The 22,677-nt window shown below is 46.2% G+C and overlaps 3 protein-coding genes across 3 annotated transcripts; 1 reads left to right on the top strand and 2 right to left on the bottom strand.

Annotated features, from left to right (window-relative positions):
• The first annotated feature begins 2,474 nt into the window (after positions 1 to 2,474).
• Positions 2,475 to 6,975, top strand: LOC117860046 (replication protein A 70 kDa DNA-binding subunit C-like). Its single transcript, XM_072294662.1, has 4 exons — positions 2,475 to 2,870; positions 3,965 to 4,378; positions 5,666 to 6,121; positions 6,463 to 6,975. The coding sequence occupies exons 1-2, from the start codon at positions 2,590 to 2,592 to the stop codon at positions 4,176 to 4,178; spliced, it is 495 nt and encodes a 164-aa protein (XP_072150763.1). The 5' UTR covers positions 2,475 to 2,589; the 3' UTR covers positions 4,179 to 4,378; positions 5,666 to 6,121; positions 6,463 to 6,975.
• A 3,404-nt stretch (positions 6,976 to 10,379) lies between these two features.
• Positions 10,380 to 10,978, bottom strand: LOC140223113 (uncharacterized). The gene has a single exon (XM_072294585.1). The coding sequence runs from the start codon at positions 10,934 to 10,936 to the stop codon at positions 10,427 to 10,429; it is 510 nt and encodes a 169-aa protein (XP_072150686.1). The 5' UTR covers positions 10,937 to 10,978; the 3' UTR covers positions 10,380 to 10,426.
• A 4,159-nt stretch (positions 10,979 to 15,137) lies between these two features.
• On the bottom strand, positions 15,138 to 15,953 carry LOC140223137 (uncharacterized). The gene has a single exon (XM_072294644.1). It carries the CDS (start codon positions 15,746 to 15,748, stop codon positions 15,293 to 15,295), a length of 456 nt encoding a protein of 151 aa, XP_072150745.1. The 5' UTR covers positions 15,749 to 15,953; the 3' UTR covers positions 15,138 to 15,292.
• Between the last annotated feature and the right edge of the window lie 6,724 nt (positions 15,954 to 22,677).

Genomic DNA, 22,677 nt, shown 5'->3' with positions numbered 1-22,677 from the left:
TTCACCAAACCTCCTCTGAGAAGCAAAAGTCTGTATGGGTCATATCAACAGAAGGAATACCCAAACGCTGAAAATCCAAGGAAACCGTTGTCATGTGAGATATCCCAAGGATGTCCTCAAAGTGTTGGAAAACTGCCTCAGCTTTAGGTTCTTCATGTATAATGTCTAGGTCCCCTAGTTTGAACGAGTGGATGTAATTTTTCTACTGCGATGGCATGCTTGCATGCGAAAGAGCTTTGTGTTCATGGCCCCTTCCGCCAGGAAAATTATACGTGATCTTTGGCGAATGAGGGTCATGAGTAGTGAGGCAAGGTCAAGGCATTTGAGTTTCATCTTGTTGCGAAGGGTTCTTTCATGACGTGCTAGTGTCCTGGATTCCTAGGCAACATTGAATCTAAGTACCAACTCTTTGGCAATTGCTATATGTAGCCAGACACTACCAACATGCTTAGTGCTCCATTTTTTTAGTGCGACTGCCGTGTTGCGAAGCTTATGATCGAGGGTCCGAAATGCATCTGATTCAGGCCAGGGGGTGGGCACATCTATGCCTGCTCAACCATCTGCATGTAGCCCTCATACTTCGGCCAAATTGATTCAAACCGAAAGCGTTTGAAAGCTTTGGGGACACAATCGGTTTGCAGGAGGAGAGGTGCATGATCTAAGCATTGTGATGAAAGGGCTTGTAGACTGGTCTGTGTAGAGAGACGCCCAATCTTTGTACATGAAAACTCTGTCAATTTTTTTCATTCTTGGGTCGGCCCTTTCATTGCTCCAGGTAAACAAACAACCGTGTAAATGTAGCTCCTAAAGTTCAAGATCATCAAGGAAGCATCTAAAGCGACCCATCATCCTTCTGTCAAGGTGAGAGTTATTTTTGTCTTCAGCTTTGTAGATAAGGTTAAAGTCGCCACATACCATCCACTTGCCTGTGCAACCATTCCTAACATCATGAAGTTCAGAAAGAAAGCGGACTTTATCCTGGTCGGTCTGGGGGCAGTAGACGCATGTGAGCCACCATTCAGAAAGAAAGCGGACTTTTACATTTTTTTTGCGAAATACAGTACAGACGCAAATGCTCACAAATATACATACACTCAACTCTATGAATACACGTATGCAACCATTCCTGTATAAGCACCTCCGAGAGACTGAGCCAGCAAATTCTCGAGATTGACGAAGTCACCATTGGCGCCTTGCTATCAATGGGCATGTCACCTACCACTGAAAAATAGAGCTAGTTAAATTCTAAAATTAATCCAGAAAAATGCAAACGCCAATGCTAAGTCGAGGACTCGAGCCTTAGTGGGAATGTTTCACCACAAGGAACCTTACAAATTTTTTTAACGGCTCTTGAACTTACTAGAAGTGAACATTATTTTTTTTTGAAATATTGTACACACTTTTATATTAATGTCCCTGAGTTTTGAACTCTAAAACAAATAAAAGTATGTAGTGTTACGCAAACGAAATTACTATTACAGTAAAAAATAGTGGTAAAAACAATGTCAAAACCTGGCATACATCCGATGATAGGAACATAAATGTAGCCTTGGAGCGTAAGGGTCTTTTTCCTTTTTCTCTTTTAAGAAGAAAGCAGTCTTTATAAAGGTATCCATTGTTTCTGGTGAGGTAGGGGGTCTTGAGCCCCTTTATCTACCCTAGCACTCAGTTACGAGTTGTCGTTGTGGAATGGCAGGTTTAGAATGAGTTCGCAGTGCGTGGATGGGAATGGAATGTGGCTAGGAATGGGATGCTAGGTGAGTTTTGTCCGTGTAGCGAAGGCATGGAACATAGACCGTGTTGGACTTTTGCGGTTAGCCATGTCCTATTGATGTTTGCTCCATGTGTTGAATTTTGTTTTTCTTAGTTGCGGAAATAGCGCCATGCTGTTCATGGATCATGGCAGGTGTGCTGATTGTGGGCATGGTTGAACCTTTAGCTCGGTAAACATGCTCTAGAATGTAGTAGAAACTCGAATGGTGGTTTCTTTGGACATTGTTTTTTCTTTTGTGCATATTTATTTTTTGCACGGAACATTTTTCTTTGTTCTCCTATTATTTTTCTTCGTCCGTGGAATAAATTTAGTTTTACTAGAATAAATATTGTTTCTCTTCTTCAGATATTTTCTCAAAACATTTTTCCTTATTCTCTCAATAATTTATAGTTTTTACCACAATTTTTTAAAAAATTTCTATCTTCATTGAAGTTGTTGAGTTAGATGAATACAATGATGGTACAATTGTTACAAACTAATCACAAAGATTACATGAAAAAGGAAAACAGAAAACAAAGAAAACAGGGCTAATCATTTTCTCATAAAGTTGGGCTGTTGATTTCCTGTGCTGGGTTTTGGTGCTGGGCTCCGGGCTGCTCTATCTCTCCCGTGGTGGGCCGAACTGGCTGACCCGACCGGACTGGCCTCTCTCTACAAGAAGAACCCCGCGTCCTCTCCAAACTGAAAAAGGAAAGGAACATCCCCACAAGGCCAGACACCGCCGCGGCGCCGCTCCACACAAGCGAACCATTTCTCTCCGCCACGCCGCGCTCCACGCGCCGCTTCCGGAACCTTCCAGAAGGGTCAGTGGAGGCATGGAGGTGCAGCTTTCGAGGGGCACGGTGGCGGCCATCTGGGAGGACCCGCCGGCGGTGCCGGCGGCGGGGGTGCCGCTGGTGCTGCAGGTGGCGGACTTGCGCCCGTGGCCGGACGCGCCGGGATCAGGATGGCGCGCTATGGTGCTCTCCGACGGCGACCACTTCATCTGCGGCGCTCTCCTCCCCGACGTCGCAGCCTCGCCAGCCGCCGTGAGGATGCGCAAGGGCGCCGTGGTCCGCTTCCCCGACTTCATGTTCAGAGTGCAAGTGCGTAAGAGGTGCGCGTCGCTTCCCACTCTCTCGGATCGTTTGGTTTTCGGTGAACAATTCGATTTGGAGTCTCTATGGCGTAATGGGAATCATACACTGAAGATTCTGGTGACGAACCATGAGGTGAGGTGGTGCCCCGTGATTTTCCTGCATTCTGGTTGGTGTGCAGTTGAGCGAGAGTTGCGTTGCGTGGGGGGAGGTTCGGTTTGGGGTTCCTTGCTGTCGAATCCTGGTAACAATAGGAGACTGCACTGATAAACATTGTGCTTCTAGCAAAGGTAGTGCGTGATTCGGAATAGTGGTTTGGTTTGTATTCCCTCCTCAAGCAGTAAACACTCTGGTATTGATTTCAGCAGAACAAACAATTGATGCAGTACATCTGGTAGATACTACTCGTTTCATCTGTAGATACGCAGTAAGTTGCAGGGCTCTGAAGGGGGCCATTTAATTGATTCTGTCTGTTCAGTGTTCATTTGATAATTGATATATTCCCTGTTGACTGCCTCGTGGCATCTCTTACTGTTTTCAAATGATTTTTTATGCTTTAAGTTCATTAGCACTGGCTGGTGTGGTAAATTTACGTTAGTTCATTCAAAGCCTTTGATGGCTTGTAGACAATTTATGTCATGTCTTCGAAAATTAAGTTTTCATAGTATAATAAAATATCAACTACAATACTTGAATCTAGAACAGTATTTTTTTTCCTTTCCTGTTTATTATGTTATGACTTCAATTCTTACTTCCAATACTTCGGTTTGTACTCACGCTCAAACTTTGGGCCTGTTCTTTCTTTAACAACATAAGTAGCCATATTGGTGGAAAGTGATCCTGGAGATGTGATGCCCATGTTCTAACAACTGAAGCAGTTTTATGGTCAATTTCCCTAAATCATCTCCTTCTTATTATTGCTTATAAGACTGACCTTGTGTAGAACAAAGTTATTCCTATAACCATGGCTTTCTCTAAAGCTAATTAACAAGGTAACAAAATGGTTGAAGGCACACATCATTTAGATTTGCTGTTCTATGTATTGAGTATTGCCAATCCAATAAACTCACGATCATCTGTTATTTACATTTTGTATGCTATCTCTGGAATTCAGGCTCATAATCCCAAAAGAACTTGAAGTGCTGCAGTCTAAATGGGTGACAATTGGGAATCCCAAACTGTACCAGCCCGCCCACTGGGAAGGCAAGCATGAAGAATTGAATCCTCAATTAGCGTCCAGTTCTTCCATACTGAACACTGGAGCCTATTCTGCTGGGCAAGGCTTGAAACAGCTTCTGACAAGGGGGACGGTGGCGATGTTGCAGTAGCCTGTGATGCAGGTGGTCAGTGTGATGAGGTCAGGGCTGGGAAAGCTTGAGAAATTCCATCTGGTCCTCTCTGATGGTGTGCACACACAGAATGCTACACTAGCATCCCACCTGAACTGGCTGGTCAACAACAGTCACCTCCAGATGGGCACAATAGTCTGCCTCCTCGAGTTCATATGCAATACCCTTCAGAGTCCTGGGTGAGAATCTTTACCTGTTCCGCAATTGGGTCCTTGTGCAATATAGAGCGGATGTTTGAGGTTTCTGGCTATCACTTAGATGGTTCACAATACATTTATTAGTTACCTTGTGTACAGATATATAGCTCATATACAACAATAGTGATGGCGTATCACATTTAGTTTTCTCTAACTGAATTAATATTGCAGCAACATTCTTATACTACTTGTGTTCCATCTAGGTAGGTTTGCGTGTTCACTGTTGACACTAGAACTCTTCCTGAGCCATAAGCATTGTTTTGGTGCCTGGTAATTTCAGGGAGGGGCTGGGTAGTATATTGTAGTCTCTCTGTTCATAAATGTATGACGTTTTGGACATTGACCTAATCAATAATATGAAACTTTGACTGCTATCTTTTGTATGTAAAGGACAATAAAGGCAGTTGTTAGTATACTATGAGCATATTTTTCCTCAAGAATCTAATTACACTGTGTGCATATGACCAATGGAAACAGTTCTTTTATAGTCAATGGTCCAGGTTAAAGATACGGGGCTATTGCGTTCATGCCCCTGCTTTGAAGTGAAATGGTGATTTTGCCCTCGTGTTTTCAACTTTGTGATTTTACCCCTGCTTTTTCAAACCGAAGAGAGTTTGCCCGTGTTCTGTGAAGACGACTTAACGGTGTCAAATTTGCTATGAAAAGACAAGTTTGCCCACTGGAAGTGTTCTCGGGTGTAGTTTATGCAGAAGGACTAACACTCAAGGCAGTGTCACATGTATTTGCCAGAGCTCTTGGTTTTCTTTGCCATAAGGCTGATCACTTAGAAACTGCATTTGGTCAACGGGTCCATATTATATTATTAAAGTAGAAAAACAAGCAATAGTGTCTGTCACTGTTAGCTATCCTTTGATTGGGATAAATGGATTTCTTAATTTTCTTAAAGTGATTTTTTTAGGCTGTATAGTTTAAACTGAGTGCCAACTTACTTTTGGTCGAATGCTCTTTTATTAGTTATTACTCATCTATAAGTTCCCCAACTCAATGTCACAGCATTTGAAGGAGTGTCGTGCTCAGTTTAATAAAAATATTTTCTTGAGTTATGGTTCTTGCTGATTATTAAAGATCTTTCATAACTGGGTTTATTTCTTGAAAAGTGTTTTATGGTAGAGCATGAAGCATATCACACTTAAATATGAGGAATATGTTTATGATATGATTTAGATTGGTTGGAGCACTACTAGGCTAACGAATCACAAGTACTTCACTTACCAATTTTCCTTCTGTCATGCTTACTTCTGAAATCAGTATGGTCAGTGTTGTCCAACTTGAAGTACTTCAAGCAGAGTGTGAGCTGATTGGAAGCCCAAAAGCATATGAGCTCTGCAGTGTTGGAAAACCTTATGGGGTCCAGATTAAATGTGGTGAACCATATCATGGATCACTGCCCAATTATGCTCAACCAGATAATGCATCCTATTCAAGTGGTCAAGATTTGAAGTGGCACCTTACTCAGGGCGCGGTAGTGGCAATGTTGGTGGGTAAAATGGCAGTTGAGCAGCAGCCAGTGATGCAAGTGGTTGATGTCTCATGACTGCGGCAACAAGAGTTCAGCACGTATTGCGTTTTGCTTTCCGATGGTGTCTACCAGGAGCACGCCCTTCTCTTTCCTGACATGGACCCCCTGGTTGCGGGTAACCGGCTCCGCAATGGTTCAATAGTTCGCATCCTCTTGTCCAACTGCGACACCCGCATGGGTTACAGGTATGGGCTCTTATCCTCTCAAATAGATTACTTGACCGGATGTAAAGTTTTATGGCACCTTCTTGGTTTTATTAATGCTAGGTACTATTTAAAGTGTTTGAAGCTGGATGTGCTTTCATCTCCACTTGAATAATATTGTAGTTATACAATATTGAACTTATGCAAGACAGAAATAATTTATCCTTGCCTGAGTGCGCGCGCATGCGCATTTGCACATCTTGGGGAGTATAACACATCCTTATCATCGTTAATTCCAAGGCCTACCGATTTATCGCTTTGGACTATAAAATCAGCATCCTCTGTTATTTAACCTGCAGTGTGTTTTTGGCTTCAAAATTCAGGGTTTCCTTTGTGAGCCTGGAGGTGCTTCAACTGGAATGCGAGCTGATAGGAAGCCCCAGATTTCACGAGCTTGGACTAAAGCACAAGGGACTGTTACAACTGTATATCGAGGTTGCTAGATATCTCCCAGTGCCACGACCTGGGCAAAATTACTTCAGGGTCCTGGGTCCACCGGAAGATGCAGCGAAATGGAGTGGTCAATCCCATCCTGGGGACAAATCCACGCCTGATTGATCAGTTACTTCGCGTGCTGAATCTTCTGTCGTTGATATAGTGCCGTACTGTTCATGGATCGTGGCTGGAATTTTTGCTGTGGCCACGGTTGGATCTGTTGTCTTGTTGAACATGATTTCGAATGCAGAAGAAACTTCCATGCCTGTGTGTATGTTCACTCGAACATATTTGGGAGTATAATACATCCTGATCATCGTTAATTTCCAAGCCTGCCGATTTATCGCTTTGTACAAATAAACTCAGCATCCTCAGTTATTTAACCTGCTGTGTGTTGTACTGTTGTTGGTTTCAAAAATCAGGGTTTTCTTTGTGAATTTGGAGGTGCTTGAAATTGAATGCGAGCTGATAGGAAGCCCCAGATTCTACAAGCATAAGGAGCTGTATGTTAATCGTGCTGCACTGCTGCAAATGCCCCAGTGCTACATGAGCAAAGCTACCTCGCGTTCCTGGGTCCGCCGGAAGATGCGGCAAAATGGATTGGTCAATCGCATCCTGGGGACAAATCCACGCCTGATTGATCAGTTACTTCACGTGCTGAGTTTTCTCTTGTTGATATGGATCATTGGTTGTCGACACGGTTGGATCTGTTGTCTTGTTGCACATGCTGTCGAATGCAGAAGAAACCCCAACGACGATGTTACCTTATGAAGATCGCTCATTGCTAGCTTTGCGACATGTTTCTGTTTTCCCAAGAAATAGGAGTAGGATTTTCCAAGGAGACAGGAACCAGAGGATCAAGATTAATTCATAACTAGGCTGCTCTAAATCTGTCTTAAGCTTTATGCTGATCAATCCAGAGTGTTCTGCTAGACGCTGCAAGTCTCTGTAAGATTCGCATGACGGTGAAGTAGGCTGTTGCTGTATCCATAATTCAGGTGCAAATCCACACCTACCTCAAATGGGTATACCCATTGGAAACGAGGAAAAGGTAGGTTATGGGGAAGGTACAATTTATCTATTGGATATACATAGTATCTAGTACAAAATTAATTATTCATTGGATATGGGTGGAAATGGAGAGGATGAGGATTGGATAATATATATTTGGATTTGGGTACGAACAATAGTGGTTTTGTCTATACCCTTCCCAGTGGCAGGCTTACGATGAAGGCCATCTGCTTTAATACGTACTCTCTCCGCCTCAAATTAGGAAAAAGTTCATTTTACTCCCTTCACCTATTCACTCGAATTATAGATCATTTTGAGTTTTTTATTTATACTTTTACTATTCATTTAGACATAATATATATTTAGACATAATATATATCTAAGTGTATAAAAAAGTTTATAATTTGGAACGGAGAAAGTACTACATATGGTTGGACAAATGAATTACTGTTGCAGTAAATAAAACAGTGGCAAAATGATGGCAAAACCAGGCAGAAAAAAGAACCCTGTCAACTAGCATACATCCAAGACAAGAACGTGAGGCTACATCCAAGACAAGAACGTGAGGCGCTCAGGGCGAATTGTTAAGGTGACACCGCAGTCAATACCTTTTGTTGATTAATCCAAGCCATCGACTTGACCACCGGAGGCCACGTTGGCAACGTGAACACCGTAGCTGAGAACACCATGTACACAAGTACACGTCTACATGACCAGGAATGCTATGTTGGAAATATGTGCCTCTTGATTTTATTTGGAGGAAAAACATATAGATAAAAAATAATGCAAGCATATAACACATGTAAACAGGTAACATACTGACTAGAACAGGATTACGCAATGAAATTACTGAATGATCCCGCGCAGAATGAAATCGAACGTGTTGAAGCAGATGTTGCAGAATCACCAAGCGGTCACGAGCGTGTAGACGCTGCCCAAAAACTTGATTGCCGACCCGTGCAGGAGTCTCGCGGCAGTGGTTTCGGAGATCCCATTTTCCTTCAAGTCCGGTGTACGCCGAATTCAAAGGTTGACGAGGCGCAGCAGCAAGAGGTTCAGCACAGCGAAAATGGAGTGCGCGAGTGGGGAGACGAGCGTGTGACAGCATGCATTACAACCAGGACGTCTCCTGGTGTTATAGGCCTCATAGCGCATCAAATTTCCCTCATTAAGCAGTAGAAACTGCCCATTCGAATGACAGAAACTGTTGTAATCAAATAGCAGAAATTGACGCAGTTTATTGCTGTTTAAAATGGCAGTTTCAATCACATTGAATTAGGTTCAGCATAAAAAATAAAAACCGCACAAATAGTCACAAGTCACACGATTTTTTCACGCGAAAATACGCACAGTCTGCACGTACATGTAGCAACGGTCTCCTTCTCTCTCATATGCACCTATCTTGTATAGAGAGGAGACTCCATATTTAAGTAAAACAACCTCTTCTTAAATTAGCAATATGAAATTAAGGTTGTACATACTTTGAAATTTTCAACTTGAACCACACACATGGACCTAAATCCAACATGCTACACCGAGAAAGTGGCGAAGCCAAGGGGGTCACGCTGTGCGTGTAGCTTGCAGCGACAAAATTTCATTGTGTCGCATAAAGATAGCAGCGAGAAAGACCATCGTACCTGTCAAAATAATGGCGCAAGCGCATGTTTAGGAGGTGCATAGATTAATTTTTAGTTCGGGTCACATCAGATGTTTGGATACCGATTAGAAGGACTAAACATCACCTAATTATAAAACTAATTGCATAAACCATAGCTAATTCGCGAGACGAATCTATTAAGTCTAATTAATCCATAATTAGCACATATTTACTATAGCAACACATGGTCAAATTATGGACTAATTAAGCTTAATAGATTCGTCTCGCGAATTAGCCTTCATTTATGCAATTAGTTTTGTAATTAACTTATATTTAATACTCCTAATTAGTATCTAAACATTCGATGTGACACGACTGAACTTTAGTCCTGTGGAACCAAACAAGGCCACATGCGCATTGATAAATACAAGGCGGTGTGCATGTAAGCAGTAGAAGACAACAATAATGACATCATCCACATGTATGCGAATTCGAAACTAAAAAATTATAAATCTTAAATTCCAATTAAAAATAAATTTTGATTGGACCATTATGTTTTTTCCTATAAGAGTTTCAAAACAAGATAAAACTTGACTATATTTGGATAATATTTATTAAAAAAATTATATACGGTATAATTAGTTGTGACTTTTGCAAATAAATGTTTGAACAATAGAAACAAATGATTACTTTCTTCAAAAAAAATAAACATTAAGAATAAAATAATGGTATAACATGAAAAACAATATTGAACATCACGAACAATTAGTTGCTGCATTTGCGACGTGGTTCTGATCTCCACTTCACCATCGATTATTTGGTAATTGATTCACTAAAAATGGTTGAAGTTTCATAATGCTTGGAAATTCAAAAGCGTGAAGAAAGGCACCGAGCACCAAATGAGCTTCCGAAATAGGAGTTAGCGAGGAAACAGGAACTAGAGCTTCAAGAATTCTTGCGTTGACGCTTTTCTAAAAACAATCTGCCCAACTGGTATAGCCTGTGGTTCAAGCCTATTGTCCCTTCATTTCCGATCAAGTAATGTGGTAGCCGATCAAGTAATGTAGTAGCCGACTTCGCTTGAGATACCAATTTTTACTGCACAAAGTTGTTGCAAATGTTTTTACCGTTTTGTCAAGTATCTGATACACAAGTTCTCATGAACTCTACATTTTCAGTGGTAAGTGGTAACAGCTCTTGAACTAAGCAAGGGAACACTATTTTTCATCAAAAGGTCGTACACACTATTCTCTGTCTATACGCCTGAGCTCAGAACAATACACCGAATAAAAGAGCACAAGGTTGCAGAGAAAAACAATTGCTGCGGTAAGAAAAAAATGGTTGTAAAAACCATGGCTGAGCCAGTCAAAAAGGGGCCGGGCGCACATCCTAAGACAGGAATGCAAGACGCTCAGGCTGTAGGTCAAGGTGACACCGGTCAAGACCTTGGTGACCCAGACCATCCACTTGACCACCGGAGGCCACGCCGGCGACCTGAACACCGCCGCCGAGAACGCCGTGCCCACAACCAGGAGCGCCACGCCGAGCGTGGCCGTCGCGAAGTTGGCGCGCCGGTAGAGGTCGTAGTACATTTGCTCTGAGTTCCCGGCGCCGGCACACTGGCAGGGTAGAAGGTAGGGCAGCGAGGTGATGCCGGCGTTGAGGACGGCGACGGCGATCGCCGACCTCGCCGTGGGGAGGTCGACCAGCGGCTGGTCGTGGGGAGCTCCCGGACGGAGGAAGTTGAACGCCATCGTCAGCAATCCAGGAGCTTTGGAAAAGTTTGGATGTTTGGGCTGTTGGTTGTGGTTGCGAGGACGTGGGGTAGGGAGCCAGTTTTTATAAGCCATTGGTCAGTTACGAGTCGTTGCCGTGGATGGCAGGTTCAGCTTGAAACCCCAGCGTGTTGCTGGGACGCTGGGGTGAAGTTTTGTCTGCGTAGCGGAGACATGGGACGGAGGCCGTGCCGGTCGCACCGAGCCATTGCATTCACGCGGTTTCAGCTGCTTTTACTGGGTCTTGGAACTGTTTTTCGGAAATTTTGAAACAAAAGGGTGTAGAATGTAGAGAGGGACGTGAGTCGTGACAAAGGGAAACAGGGAATCGAGTTTCGATCATTGGAGATTCGGCTTTTGAGAAAGGGGCGTGTTTTACAGAATTGTTATGGTCCGCATATACGCGGAGCCAATAGGCGCTCTGACCACGTCCTTTTTATTTCTCAGTCCATAAAAAGTCACTCACGGCTCATTTAACTGTTGAAATACGACCTGAATTTTTTTTGTTTCTTCAATGATCTTACATAATTATTCTAAATGTTGCAGCCATGGATATCGTTTATTGGGATTGTTTAGTTAAAGTTCAAATGCTACGACTACTTGTTATGAATGTCAGTTGCTGCTCCGCTCTTCCACCCGCAACGTCTTCAGGTGCATGCGGCTAGGGGAGATGTACGAAACGGATGGCCACTGCCACGCTTCAATGGCACTGCCCGGCTGTGATGGCCAAGGATAGGAGATAAAGCTAGCCCTGGAGGATAGGAGATAAAGCGATTCACATATTATAGCAAGGGCGTCCTACGATAAGAAACGCTCCCTTTCAGACGTCTAGGCACTAGCAATCCCGATACATTTTTATTCGGTTGAAAGATTGTAACATTTTTCTTTCGAAACAATTCTCACTGAAAAGGACAGATAATATTGCACAAGAAAATGAAAATACACGATATTCGTATGGTGTTTTATTACACTAATAATAGGCCTTGGCTGTCCATACCATGTCCCTGCCTATCCTAAAAATGCTAACATAAGAGCAATCGAATCGATATGAGTGTCCAACCATGCTCGCTCTTATTTTTTCTTGAAAAAGTGTATTTTTCATCTTCAAATATTGCAAAAGTGTGGTATTCATCCCTCATGTTTCATTCGGTGCAAATCAATCTCTTAACTAACTAAACTGATAATGATTTAGTGCAATCTACTAGCGGTTTATGTCACATAATTATTTGATTAATCAGTAATCACTGCTTAGTGATGTAGTGTGTTGAGTCGACAATATAAAGCCCATAGAAAATTTCAATAGATCCTCTAAATTGGATGCTTCATAAATTCTTTTTGAAAAAATTAGGCGGAATAGCCGATTGCGCCCTCAAACTCTTGCTCAAGCCACAATTTTATCCCTGAACTATGAAAACAACCATTCTAGTCCTCAGACTTTCTCAACGGGCTTAAACTCGTCCTTCCGCCGACGTGGAGCGCCACGCTGGCTCGCCTCGTCATCATCCAGTCAGCTCTGATGGCTAAATACCCTTTTTACCCTTCCGTGCTGATGTCAAAAATATATATGGGTTGTTTGGTTTTTGCCCAAAGCCCCAAACTTGCCCCATCGAAATTTAAGCCGAGATTTTGCTCGCCCATGTTTTGCTTAAAGCTGAAGAATCATCCAATTCCAAGTGAGTGCCAGATTTCCTGGGCTAGCCCCGGCGGCGTTCCTCCTTTAGGCACACAATTGCACATTCATGAAAAATTAGAGGCCATCAACTGATTACGGACACTTGTTCATCAAAATTAGAGGCACGCACGCACAACCGAGCAGCCAAACTAGCTGAGCATCGCTGTGATAGATTTTGCCACTAGTTTTGCAATCGAAATGCCATTTTGGTAGAAGGATTTGAAGCAAACAAGAATCCAACAGCAACGAGTGGCATTTCCACTAACACCAGGCGCGACGACGCCTTACAGTCATTTCCACGAGCACCTGTCGAGCGCGGCCGAGGAAAGCAGGATCCGCCGGCTCTAGCCCCGCTACTTCCATCCCTCATCATCTGCGGCCTTCTCTTCCTTCTCGCCATCGTCGTCGAAGGGCCCGTCGCGCCATGCGCCTGTAGCACCGCGCGCCAGCGCCACCGAGGTGCGGGAGCCTGCGGCGGGGTTGGAGCTAGGCCTGCGGGTGGTGCCTTCCTAGCTGTGCGGACAGAGGAGGCGTCGCCGGCCTACGGGGCGGCGGAGCCACGCGCCGCGTGGCCGTTGAGATGGAGGCGGCGCGCCGAAGCCTCCCCCCCCCCCCCCCCCCCCCCCCCCCCCCCCCCCCCCCCCCCGCGCGACTGTGACAGGGACTTGGCCGCTTGGGTGGGGCCGTGGGGATCAGGCTTTAGCCATCAGAGGTGACTAGACGATGACGAGGGGAGCCAGCGTGGCGCTCCACGTCAGCAGAAGGATGAATTAGAGGTAGTTGAGAGTCTGAGGAGTAAACGGTCGTTTTCGTAGTTCAGAGACGAAATTGAGCCTTGAGCAATAGTTTGAGGATGAAATTAGCTATTCCGCAAAAAAAAAATTAATGGAACCGATTCACACTCAATTATTATTGAGATTGACTCAATATAAAATGTGGCCAAGCAGTGATTAGCAAAATGGTTGCATGGTGTAAACTGCTATTATATGATACTAAATTATTGTTAAACTAATGTTGGGATGTTAAATGCACCAGTTTAGATAGTTAAATGGTTGATTTGCACCAAATGAAACACGAGGGATGAATGTCACACTTTTACAATAATTGAAAGATGAAAATACACTTTTTCCTATTTTTTTAATAAAAAACAATTAGTGGGCTGCTTTTGGCTCGAATTCTTTCTCTAACACACTCAACCTGGGTGTTTTATTTCGGCCCATATTTTGTATTTTGGTCCATGTAACGTATGTAGTCAATTAAAAAAGTGTGTTTAGTTAGTTTACCATGATTATTTTGTTTGTAAAGAAATTATTTTCTAGCTAATATAATTCAATTATCTCACAAATTTCTATAATGTTTAATGATCTTTTTAGCATTTTTATTAACACATGGTATATCTTATCCATTTGAATTTTAATGTTTGCGGTTTACAAACGGGGGGCGAACGCAGGACAAAATGTGAGGGGGCTCAAAGTTGGACCAGAGACACTATAAACACCTTTTTGTCTTTATCATATTGGTACGTTATCAGTAATGTTTTGTTCCATCTATAAAACCTTTTGTTTCGCAAGTTTGCATGATTGATCTAGGAGTGCAAAACTTTTTTATTCCAACACATTTTTTCAATATTTTATCTAATTAAGCTAGATACTTTGCTCCTCAACGATAAATATTTTTTTATAAATTTGGAATATTTCTAATAAAGTTAGAACATTTTTCTCCCCAACCAATTTTCTCGTTATGTTAGAATATTTTTCTCCTTACATGAAACAGCTTTTTTTAAACAATTTTAAACTTCCTGCCCGATTCTCCCGGAACGGAGCGGAGCTGTCAGACGCGCGCGTTGCCGCTGCATCTTGTTGCATTTGGGCACGGCACGCTTGGCTCCTCCCGCTCGCCACGAACATGTTCAGTTGTTACACACACTTAGAGCATGTTTGACAATAGGGTGTTAATATTTAACACCCGTCCAATCGGATGTTTGGATGCTAATTAGGAGTATCAAATATAGGCTAATTACAAAACTAATTGCACAGATGGAGTATAATTCGCGAGACGAATCTATTAAGCCTAATTAGTCTATGATTTGACAATGTGGTGCTACAGTAACCATTTGCTAATGATGGATTAATTAGGCTTAATAGATTTGTCTCGCGAATTAGCACAGGGTTCTGCAATTAGTTTTATAATTAGCTCATGTTTAGTTCTCCTAATTAGCATCTGAACATCCGATATGACACTGTTAAAGTTTAGCACCTCATATCCAAACACCATTTGGCCGCTGGAAGCTGGGAGCCACGTTTTCATCCCGTTAATCCACCAACAATCATTGAGCCGCCAGACGTTGTTGTCCAAAAAGAAAATTATTGACCCGCCAACAGCCGCTTTGATATGAAAATACGAGCAGAATTTCCTGCACTAGTACAGATCTGGTGGATCGTGGGACTATAGGAGATAGTGACCTTCCATAATCTGTGCATAATTCATCTATGACCTGGTCAGTGGCAGTGCACATCAGGGACGGTCACCTGTAATTTTCATAAAGATTATTACAAAGTGAAAACAGACGAATATCTTCCACAACAGTGGACTACTATGTTTTACAGAGTTAGGAATAGGCCATGAATTCTGATGCTGCTGCCATCGTTCAGCTTAATGACTCGTTAGACCTTCGAGACCTTGAAGAAGATGCAGAGGTCGTGCGCGAACGCGGTGATCGCGATGGTCTCGGTGACCCTGGTCAGGTGGTCGACGGCGACCACGACGATCGGCGGCGCGCGCGGGTGCAGCGCCACGGATCCGGCACCGAGGAGGAGCGTGCCGAGGAACAGCGCGGCGGAGTTGAGCCACAGCGCCCTCGCCTCCACCGCCGGGCACTGCCGCGGCTGCGGCTGATGGCCATGGCCGCCGCCGGAACCGGCGGAAGAGCCGCACTGCACGGACACCAGCAGCACGAGCCCTGCGACGGCCACCGAGATGGCGCACTTGGCGGCGCGGGCGGGCGGCGCCGCGGTGCCGTCGTCGGCCAGCGCGGCGCGCGCGTTCGCCGGGAGCGCGAAGGGGAGGTACCTGCCGACGAGGAGGATGGCGGAGAAGGCGACGAAGAAGGGCACGTCCATTGTGTCGCGTCCGCTTTGGTGATGCGGCGTTCCAGGTTTGCACTGGCGGTTGGTGAAGGAGCTCCTAACGTCCACTCATATATAAGTGTATATAATCGAACTTGCACTGGAATATGTGTTGCCGCGTAAGGTAGAAGACGACGAGACGACCGAGACGAGGTCGTCGGCTGGTCGCCTAGCCGCGGGCCGCGGCAACCGCGGCTCACAGGGAACCCTGGCGAAGTGGCGAGCGGCGAGCTCGCCCGCGCGGGCGACGCGGGCTAAGCGCGTTGCTCGACGGACAGGATGGTTTGGGTCTTTGGGAGTGGCTGAGTTTGCATGGTACTTAGCTTTATTTGCTATCTGAAACTTAACGAAACCGTGTATGAAACGTTCAAACGCCTTTCCCCTGCAACTAGGTGTGTTTGTTATCCTGGACGAGGACACGTGGTTGGCCAGCACGATTCGCAAAGCACCCTGGAACCTGCATCGCGTGGAATGCAAAAATCGATTGTTCCACGCGGTGCAGCCCTGAGGTCGTCGTTGTGGTGACCCCCGGTACTCCATTTTTTTCCACCGACCGCTGACCAAGGTTTTCCTCACCGGCGATGAGGATTCCGGTGAGGGGAATCCTACAGAGAAACTCAGCGAGGCGAGGCTCACACAAAGCTAGGCGAGACACGGTCGTAACCCGCGAAACATGGCCGGTGGCGGGCGGCGGCGCGGTCGTGGCGGCAAAGTCTGGAACGCTCGCGGAAACTCAAGTAATGCGCTGATTGGAGAGAGGCATAAGCATAAGTGGCTCACCACAGTTCGATTTGAGTAGTTGTTTGGCGCATACGGTAGCTGGAGGGTGGAGATCGACGATAGGGGTGGAGCTCGAGCTCCTGGCATCAATGGCAGATGGGAACTCAATCAATTCCCCAGTGGTAGGGGCCATGGCAGCGGGCTACGAGTGGTGGAGGATGGAGCTTGGGAGGTGATGGAGGCGTGGGTGGCGGTGATTTGATTTTTGTGGATGGAGGACGGCGGATTTCGCACAAGAAGTTGCCATGCTCAGCTCGGTTCATCTTCTATCTTAAGGAAGAAGAAGGAAAAAAAGAAGGAAAGATGCGGGCACGTGGCTGGGCGGAGGCCACGCGGCCCTCTCCCTTCTACCGGCTCGCGACCCCCTCCCTTCTGCCAGCTCGCGGTCCCCTCCTCCCCGTCAGCACCCGCGACCCTCTCCCTCCCGCTAGTGTGGCATGTGGCCGACGCGTGCCGCGGCTGGAGCCGTGCGGCCAGCGGGGTCCCCCAAGGATGGCAGAGGCCTTGGCAATGTGCGGCCCTAGGCGCACGACGAGGGCCGCGACGGGAGGCGTGCAGCCGTCGGGGACTAGTGGGGCGCGTGGTCACCGGTGGCAGCTGCTGTCGTACATACATCTGTGGGCCCACCAGAAGGTTTGGATAGTCCTAAATATGGGGCTGGACACCGAGACGCATCTGACATGTAGACCATGGTGCAGGATGACGTAGTCTACATGGAAGGACAGGAACTAGTCGAGGATTAGGAAAGTACTCGTTGTAATAAGAGTAGAACTCCTCTAGTCGTATCCGACTAGTATGCTTGTAACTAACTGACCTGTAACCCTACCCCCAGCAATATAAGGTGAGGCAGGCATCTCCTTCAAAGCAATTCAATCTAACCAACATATAAGACATAGGGTATTATGCAATCTAGCAGCCCGAACCTGTCTAAATCGTGTGTCTGCGTTTACCTTCAAGATCCTGATCTTGACGAGCCCCACTAACTAAAATACTACATCGAGCACCCCCATCGGTAGGTTGCCGGGTTTAAACACCGATAGCTGGCGCGCTAGGTAGGGAACCTCACCGAGAATCCACTGGCAAACTCAATGGCACAAGTTATCATCAAGCCAATCGTCGCGTTCGAAACAGGAACGACGTTTGTCTTTAGCTCCTGGGTTTGCATCGTAGACGACACTGGAAATTTTCACTACCACATTGCGTTGACCTCAGAGAGGAAGTAGCAAACCCTGAAGCTCCAGCGCCAAGCTCTGGAGAATCTCGTTGAAAATTTCAATGAATTTTCAATTTTTGAATTAGTCAGAGGCTGGGGGGACGAGTCCGAGTTCAACTCGACTTTTTCCGCCAGTTGGATTGACATTCACGAGCCGGCACATAAGCCATCGTGCGACTCGGAATACCAACCGAGTCGATTCCCATTCGGACTCCGCAACGCGACCTTTATTTATCAGGCTGCCCTGTCCATATCACAATTCAATACGGATACGATCGAGGACCTCGACTACTACTCAGATCCGGACCAGGAGACTCCTTTATCAGATCCACAACAGGGCTTGGTAATCACATCAACTCTCCAAGCAAATTCATCTACTGACCCAACATGAAGCCACCCGCTCTTGCCAAAGATGACGATTCACGCCTCATCGCCTACCTCGACATTCTCCCGTACTAAGAGGGAGCTCCTCCATCGCCCATCTACGAGGAAGGTGGCACCATGGAGGTCATCACTTTAAGATCAGGAAGCCACTCTCCAGAGCGAGAACTCTTCGGCATCATTATTGGACAAAAGGACAAATAAGAAGAGCAACGGGATAGAAAATTGTGATATGAGCATCATCCGTATGACGTCTCGCAGGATGAACTCACCGCCAACGCTGTCGGAGAAGAGACCAAAGCTCAAAGAACTCGACGACGAGCAAGAAATGCTGCAAGAGCAGAGCGCCGCCGCAGCCTTGCAGCGGACCTACCAATCTAGAACCTGGATAGCACCTTTGAAGCCGTTCAAACGCGTCACCATCGTACTTCCCTAGCTACCATCGCATCTATTGATCTCATCACCCGTGCGATGCCTCGGAACAAGTACACCAGATAGTTAGCTGAATTGTTGAACTCGCGTACGAACAACTCGATCAGCAGAATCTGACACAGTCAGTCCAACACTCCCCATCCCAGTGAAGTCAACACAGATGTCGTGGAGCTAGCAGCAACTACACAAGTACCAAACTCATTGATGCAAGTCTTTGCCACATCAAGAAGTTGTCCCGTCAGAGCTCGAGATTCCAGAAAAGAAATCGGGGGCAACCAAGGTCAAGCCGGCAAGTGAAGTAGACATCAAAGCCATTGACCTTGAGGCTGGTGATAACTCCAAAGCAGCCCTTATTGGCACATGGTTGGATCCTAAATAGGAAAGAGCGCTCGTCAGCTTCCTCCAGGCCAACCGAGACATCTTTGCGCGGAAACCAGTGGACATGCCGGGGGTGCCCAGGGAGTTGATCGAGCACTTACACAACGTGAATCCAAAAGCTACAAAAAAAGGCAACGCCTACAACGATTCGCCAAGATAGAAGGGAAGCCATCAAGAAAGAGCTGGCCAAACTTCTCGCGACAGGCTTCATAAAAGAAGTCTATCATCCAAAGTGCCTTGCCAGTCCTATCCTGGTGCGAAAGAAAACCAACAAGAAGTGGAGGATGTGTGTCAACTACACAGACCTCAACAAGCACTGTCCAAAGGATCCCTTTGAGCTCCCTAGGATCGATCAAGTCATTGACTCCACAGCTGGATGCACCCTCCTCTGTTTTCTTGATTGCTACTCGGGGTATCACCAGATAGCTCTCAAGGAGGAAGACCAGATCAAGACCATGTTCATCACCCCATACAGAGATTTCTGCTACACAACAATGTCTTTCGAGTTGAAGAACTTGGGCGCTACTTGTCAACGGACAATCCAGGAGTGCTTCAAGAAGCAGCTACACCGCAACGTGGAGGCGTACATGATCGACGTGGTTGTAAAGATCAGAAATCCCGACGACCTGATTGAGGATCTAGAAGAAACTTTCGCAAGTTTGCAAGAGTTTCAGTGGAAGCTTAACCCGACAAAGTGCGTCTTTGGCGTGCCCTCCGAGAAACTACTCGGGTTCATCATTAGTCATCGAGGTATTGAAGCTAACCCCGAGAAGATCTCCGCCATCACCGACATGCATGCCCCATCTAGCATCAAGGACGTCCAGAAGCTGATTGATGCATGGTGACCCTCAACAGATTCATCTCAAGGCTTGGAGAACGGGGCGTACCCTTCTTCAAACTACTCAAGCAGCAAGATAAGTTTCAGTGGAATGGTAGATCAAGCCCTACAACAATTAAAGGATTTCTTATCAAAGCCACTGGTCCTCACGGTGCCACACCCCAATGAAGACTTGCTACTCTACATCTCCACAACTACTCACGTTGTCAGCATGACGATTGTGATTGAAAGATCGGAACCAGACCATTTATTCAAAGTACAGAGGCCCGTCCACTTTGTAAGCGAGGTGCTGTCAGATTCCAAGACCAGATATCTACCGATCTAGAAGCTGTTGTATGCGATACTACTCACCTCACACAAGTTACGGCATTACTTTCAAGAGCGCAAGATCTCTGTTGTCACCGAATTCCCCCTAAGAGAAATTCTCCACAATCGAGATGCAACAAGAAGAATATCTAAGTGGGCAGTAAAACTCGAAGCATTGTCCCTAGAATTCAAATCAAGGACTGCAATCAAGTCTCAGGCCCTAGTCGATTTCATGGCAGAGTGGCGAGAGAATCAACTACCAACGCCTGTAGAGCGTCCAGAGCAATGGGTCATGTATTTTGATGGATCACTCAAGCTCGAGGGTGCCGATGCAGGCGTACTCTTGATATCTCCTAAGGGCGAACAACTCAAGTACGTCCTGCAAATCTTCTGGAAAGTGTCCAACAACAAAGCTGAATACAAGGCGCTTCTGCACGGGCTCCGCCTAGTAGTCTCGCTAGGAATAAAGTGATTGCTGGTCTACGCGACTCACTGGTGGTGATCAATCAAGTCAACGACGAGTGAAACCGCTATAAGAAAAACATGGATGCGTATTGCCTAGAAGTACGCAAGCTAGAGAACAAATTCTCTACTTTGGAGTTCCACTGTGTAGTTCGCGACAACAACGTTGCCGCGGACATCCTATCCAAGCTTGGCTCTACTTGTGCTCAAGTTCCAGCAGGGGTTTTCATCCATGAGCTACACAAGCCATCCATAACGGAGCTGCCACCATCAACAACCACTCATCGAGGTCCTACCACACCAGATCGGGAGGTCATGATGATCGACATAGGCTGGAGAATCCTATTCATCGACTACATCAAAGAGTACAAGTTACCCTCAGACAAGACAGAAGCAGAGCAAGTCTTACAACATAGCAATAACTATGTTCTCGTCGGAGACAAGCTTTACAGAAGAGGCTCATTGTCAGGCGTGCTCATGAAGTGTGTCTCACGGCAAGACGGCAAGGACATATTGGAAGAGATCCACAAAAGCATTTGCGGCAACCACGTGTCTTTCGGATTTAGTAGTCTGATAGTCTACCAGGGGGTTACCCAAGTGATTGATTTGTAGGTGGAGGGGATTGCAAGACCAAGACCTTGTAGGTGATCATGAGAACACAAAGGAGACGAGGGTTTTAGATAGTTTCGGATTTCCGGAGAGTAATACCCTACATCCTGTATTCTGGTGGCTTGTATTGCTTGAGAATTCATATGCCCTCGGGAGGCGCCCTTGGCCGCCTTATATAGGCTGATGACCTAGGGTTACAAGTCAGTTTGAATCTAATCTACTTGGTTGTTACATGGAAGGTGAACTGAGTCAGATTACAGTACGTATCATGCAATATCCGGGCTGATTTGAACCGCCCGGCCTCCTTGATGTGTACTCCAAGTATCTTCATATCCTTAGCCCGCTCGCCCTGGTCGGACGGGCCCTCTTGTCAAGACCGTCCAGTATCCTAGTCGGTGGGGACCCATGGGGTACCCATATGTCCCGAGCGATATGTAGGCGAACAGTAACTTGAGGTCATCACAGCGAAGCTTGGAATGTGGTCAGCTGAAGCTGCAATGGCATCATGGTGACGTAGAGGCTGCATAGTGCTCAAAAAAGAAGAAAATCCGAGCGAACGCAGAGATATACGCGCAGAGCAAAGTCGAGTACCGAGTTGATGGATGTTGGGCATCCAGCAGGTTGAAGAGAAGGACATGGAGGGTATCGCAAGACGCACTCCATAGGAGTAGCCCCAAGCATTGAAGCATTGGTCCAATGGTCAAAAAAGAAGAAAAAGTTTATCCGAATAGTAGGACTAAGTGCCTGAACACAAGGATGGGCGAAGCCACGGAGGCGTGCCGACCAAAAGTGGGCGCCCAGCCCCCAAGGACTGGTGGAGCCGCGGAGGCACGCCGACCTGAAATAAGCACCCAGCCCCCAAGGATGAGGACTGATGGAACCGCGGAGGCACGCTGACCTGAAATAGATGCCCAGCCCCTGAGGATGAGGATTGATGGAACCGCGGAGGCACGCCGACCTAAAATAGGCACCCAGTCCCCGAGGACGAGGACTGGCGGAGTCATGGAGGCACACCGACATGAAATAGGCACCCAGGCCCCAAGGACAAGGACTGGCAGAGCCACGGAGGCACGCTGATGAAAGCATAATGGAAAACTCGCAGACTCCGTCCGGCACATGCGCCGGAATAACGGAAAACCCGCAGATTCCGTCGCTAGGTTTACACCATCACGCCCTTCAAAAGCCCAAGGGGCACATATTTGTTTTCATTAACATCCGTTACACTCGCGTCGCCGCTGCCACAGTCCACAGAAAACATCACCGCCACGCCCGCGAACCCTAGGCCACGCCACCGCGATTTCCAATCTGCTCACACGCACTTCGCTGCCGCTGCCCAAGCCGCCACGTACTGGATACGGGCTAGTGACCATGCCTGAGTGGTTGAACCAGTCGACCTCACAGGAGCAGGTGTAGGTGAAGCAATTGCTGGAGAAGATCACCGACTTGGAGGTGTGTGGTCTCACAGGAGGAGCGGTCAGCATCAATTTCTATCGGAGACTGACGCAGCCGATCAAGAACAGAGTT

Source organism: Setaria viridis, chromosome 6 (genome assembly GCF_005286985.2).
Source record: "Setaria viridis chromosome 6, Setaria_viridis_v4.0, whole genome shotgun sequence".
NCBI lineage: Eukaryota > Viridiplantae > Streptophyta > Magnoliopsida > Poales > Poaceae > Setaria > Setaria viridis.
This window is presented reverse-complemented; position numbering and strand designations above follow the sequence as displayed.

What these genes read in the sequence shown, in the direction of transcription:
- LOC117860046 (XM_072294662.1), top strand. Translation starts at nt 2,590, where the DNA reads ATGGAGGTGCAGCTTTCGAGGGGCACGGTGGCGGCCATCTGGGAGGAC. An exon ending in AGAGTGCAAGTGCGTAAGAG is followed by an intron (nt 2,871 to 3,964) that starts GTGCGCGTCGCT and finishes TCTGGAATTCAG; the next exon opens with GCTCATAATCCCAAAAGAAC.
- LOC140223113 (XM_072294585.1), bottom strand. Translation starts at nt 10,936, where the DNA reads ATGGCGTTCAACTTCCTCCGTCCGGGAGCTCCCCACGACCAGCCGCTG.
- LOC140223137 (XM_072294644.1), bottom strand. Translation starts at nt 15,748, where the DNA reads ATGGACGTGCCCTTCTTCGTCGCCTTCTCCGCCATCCTCCTCGTCGGC.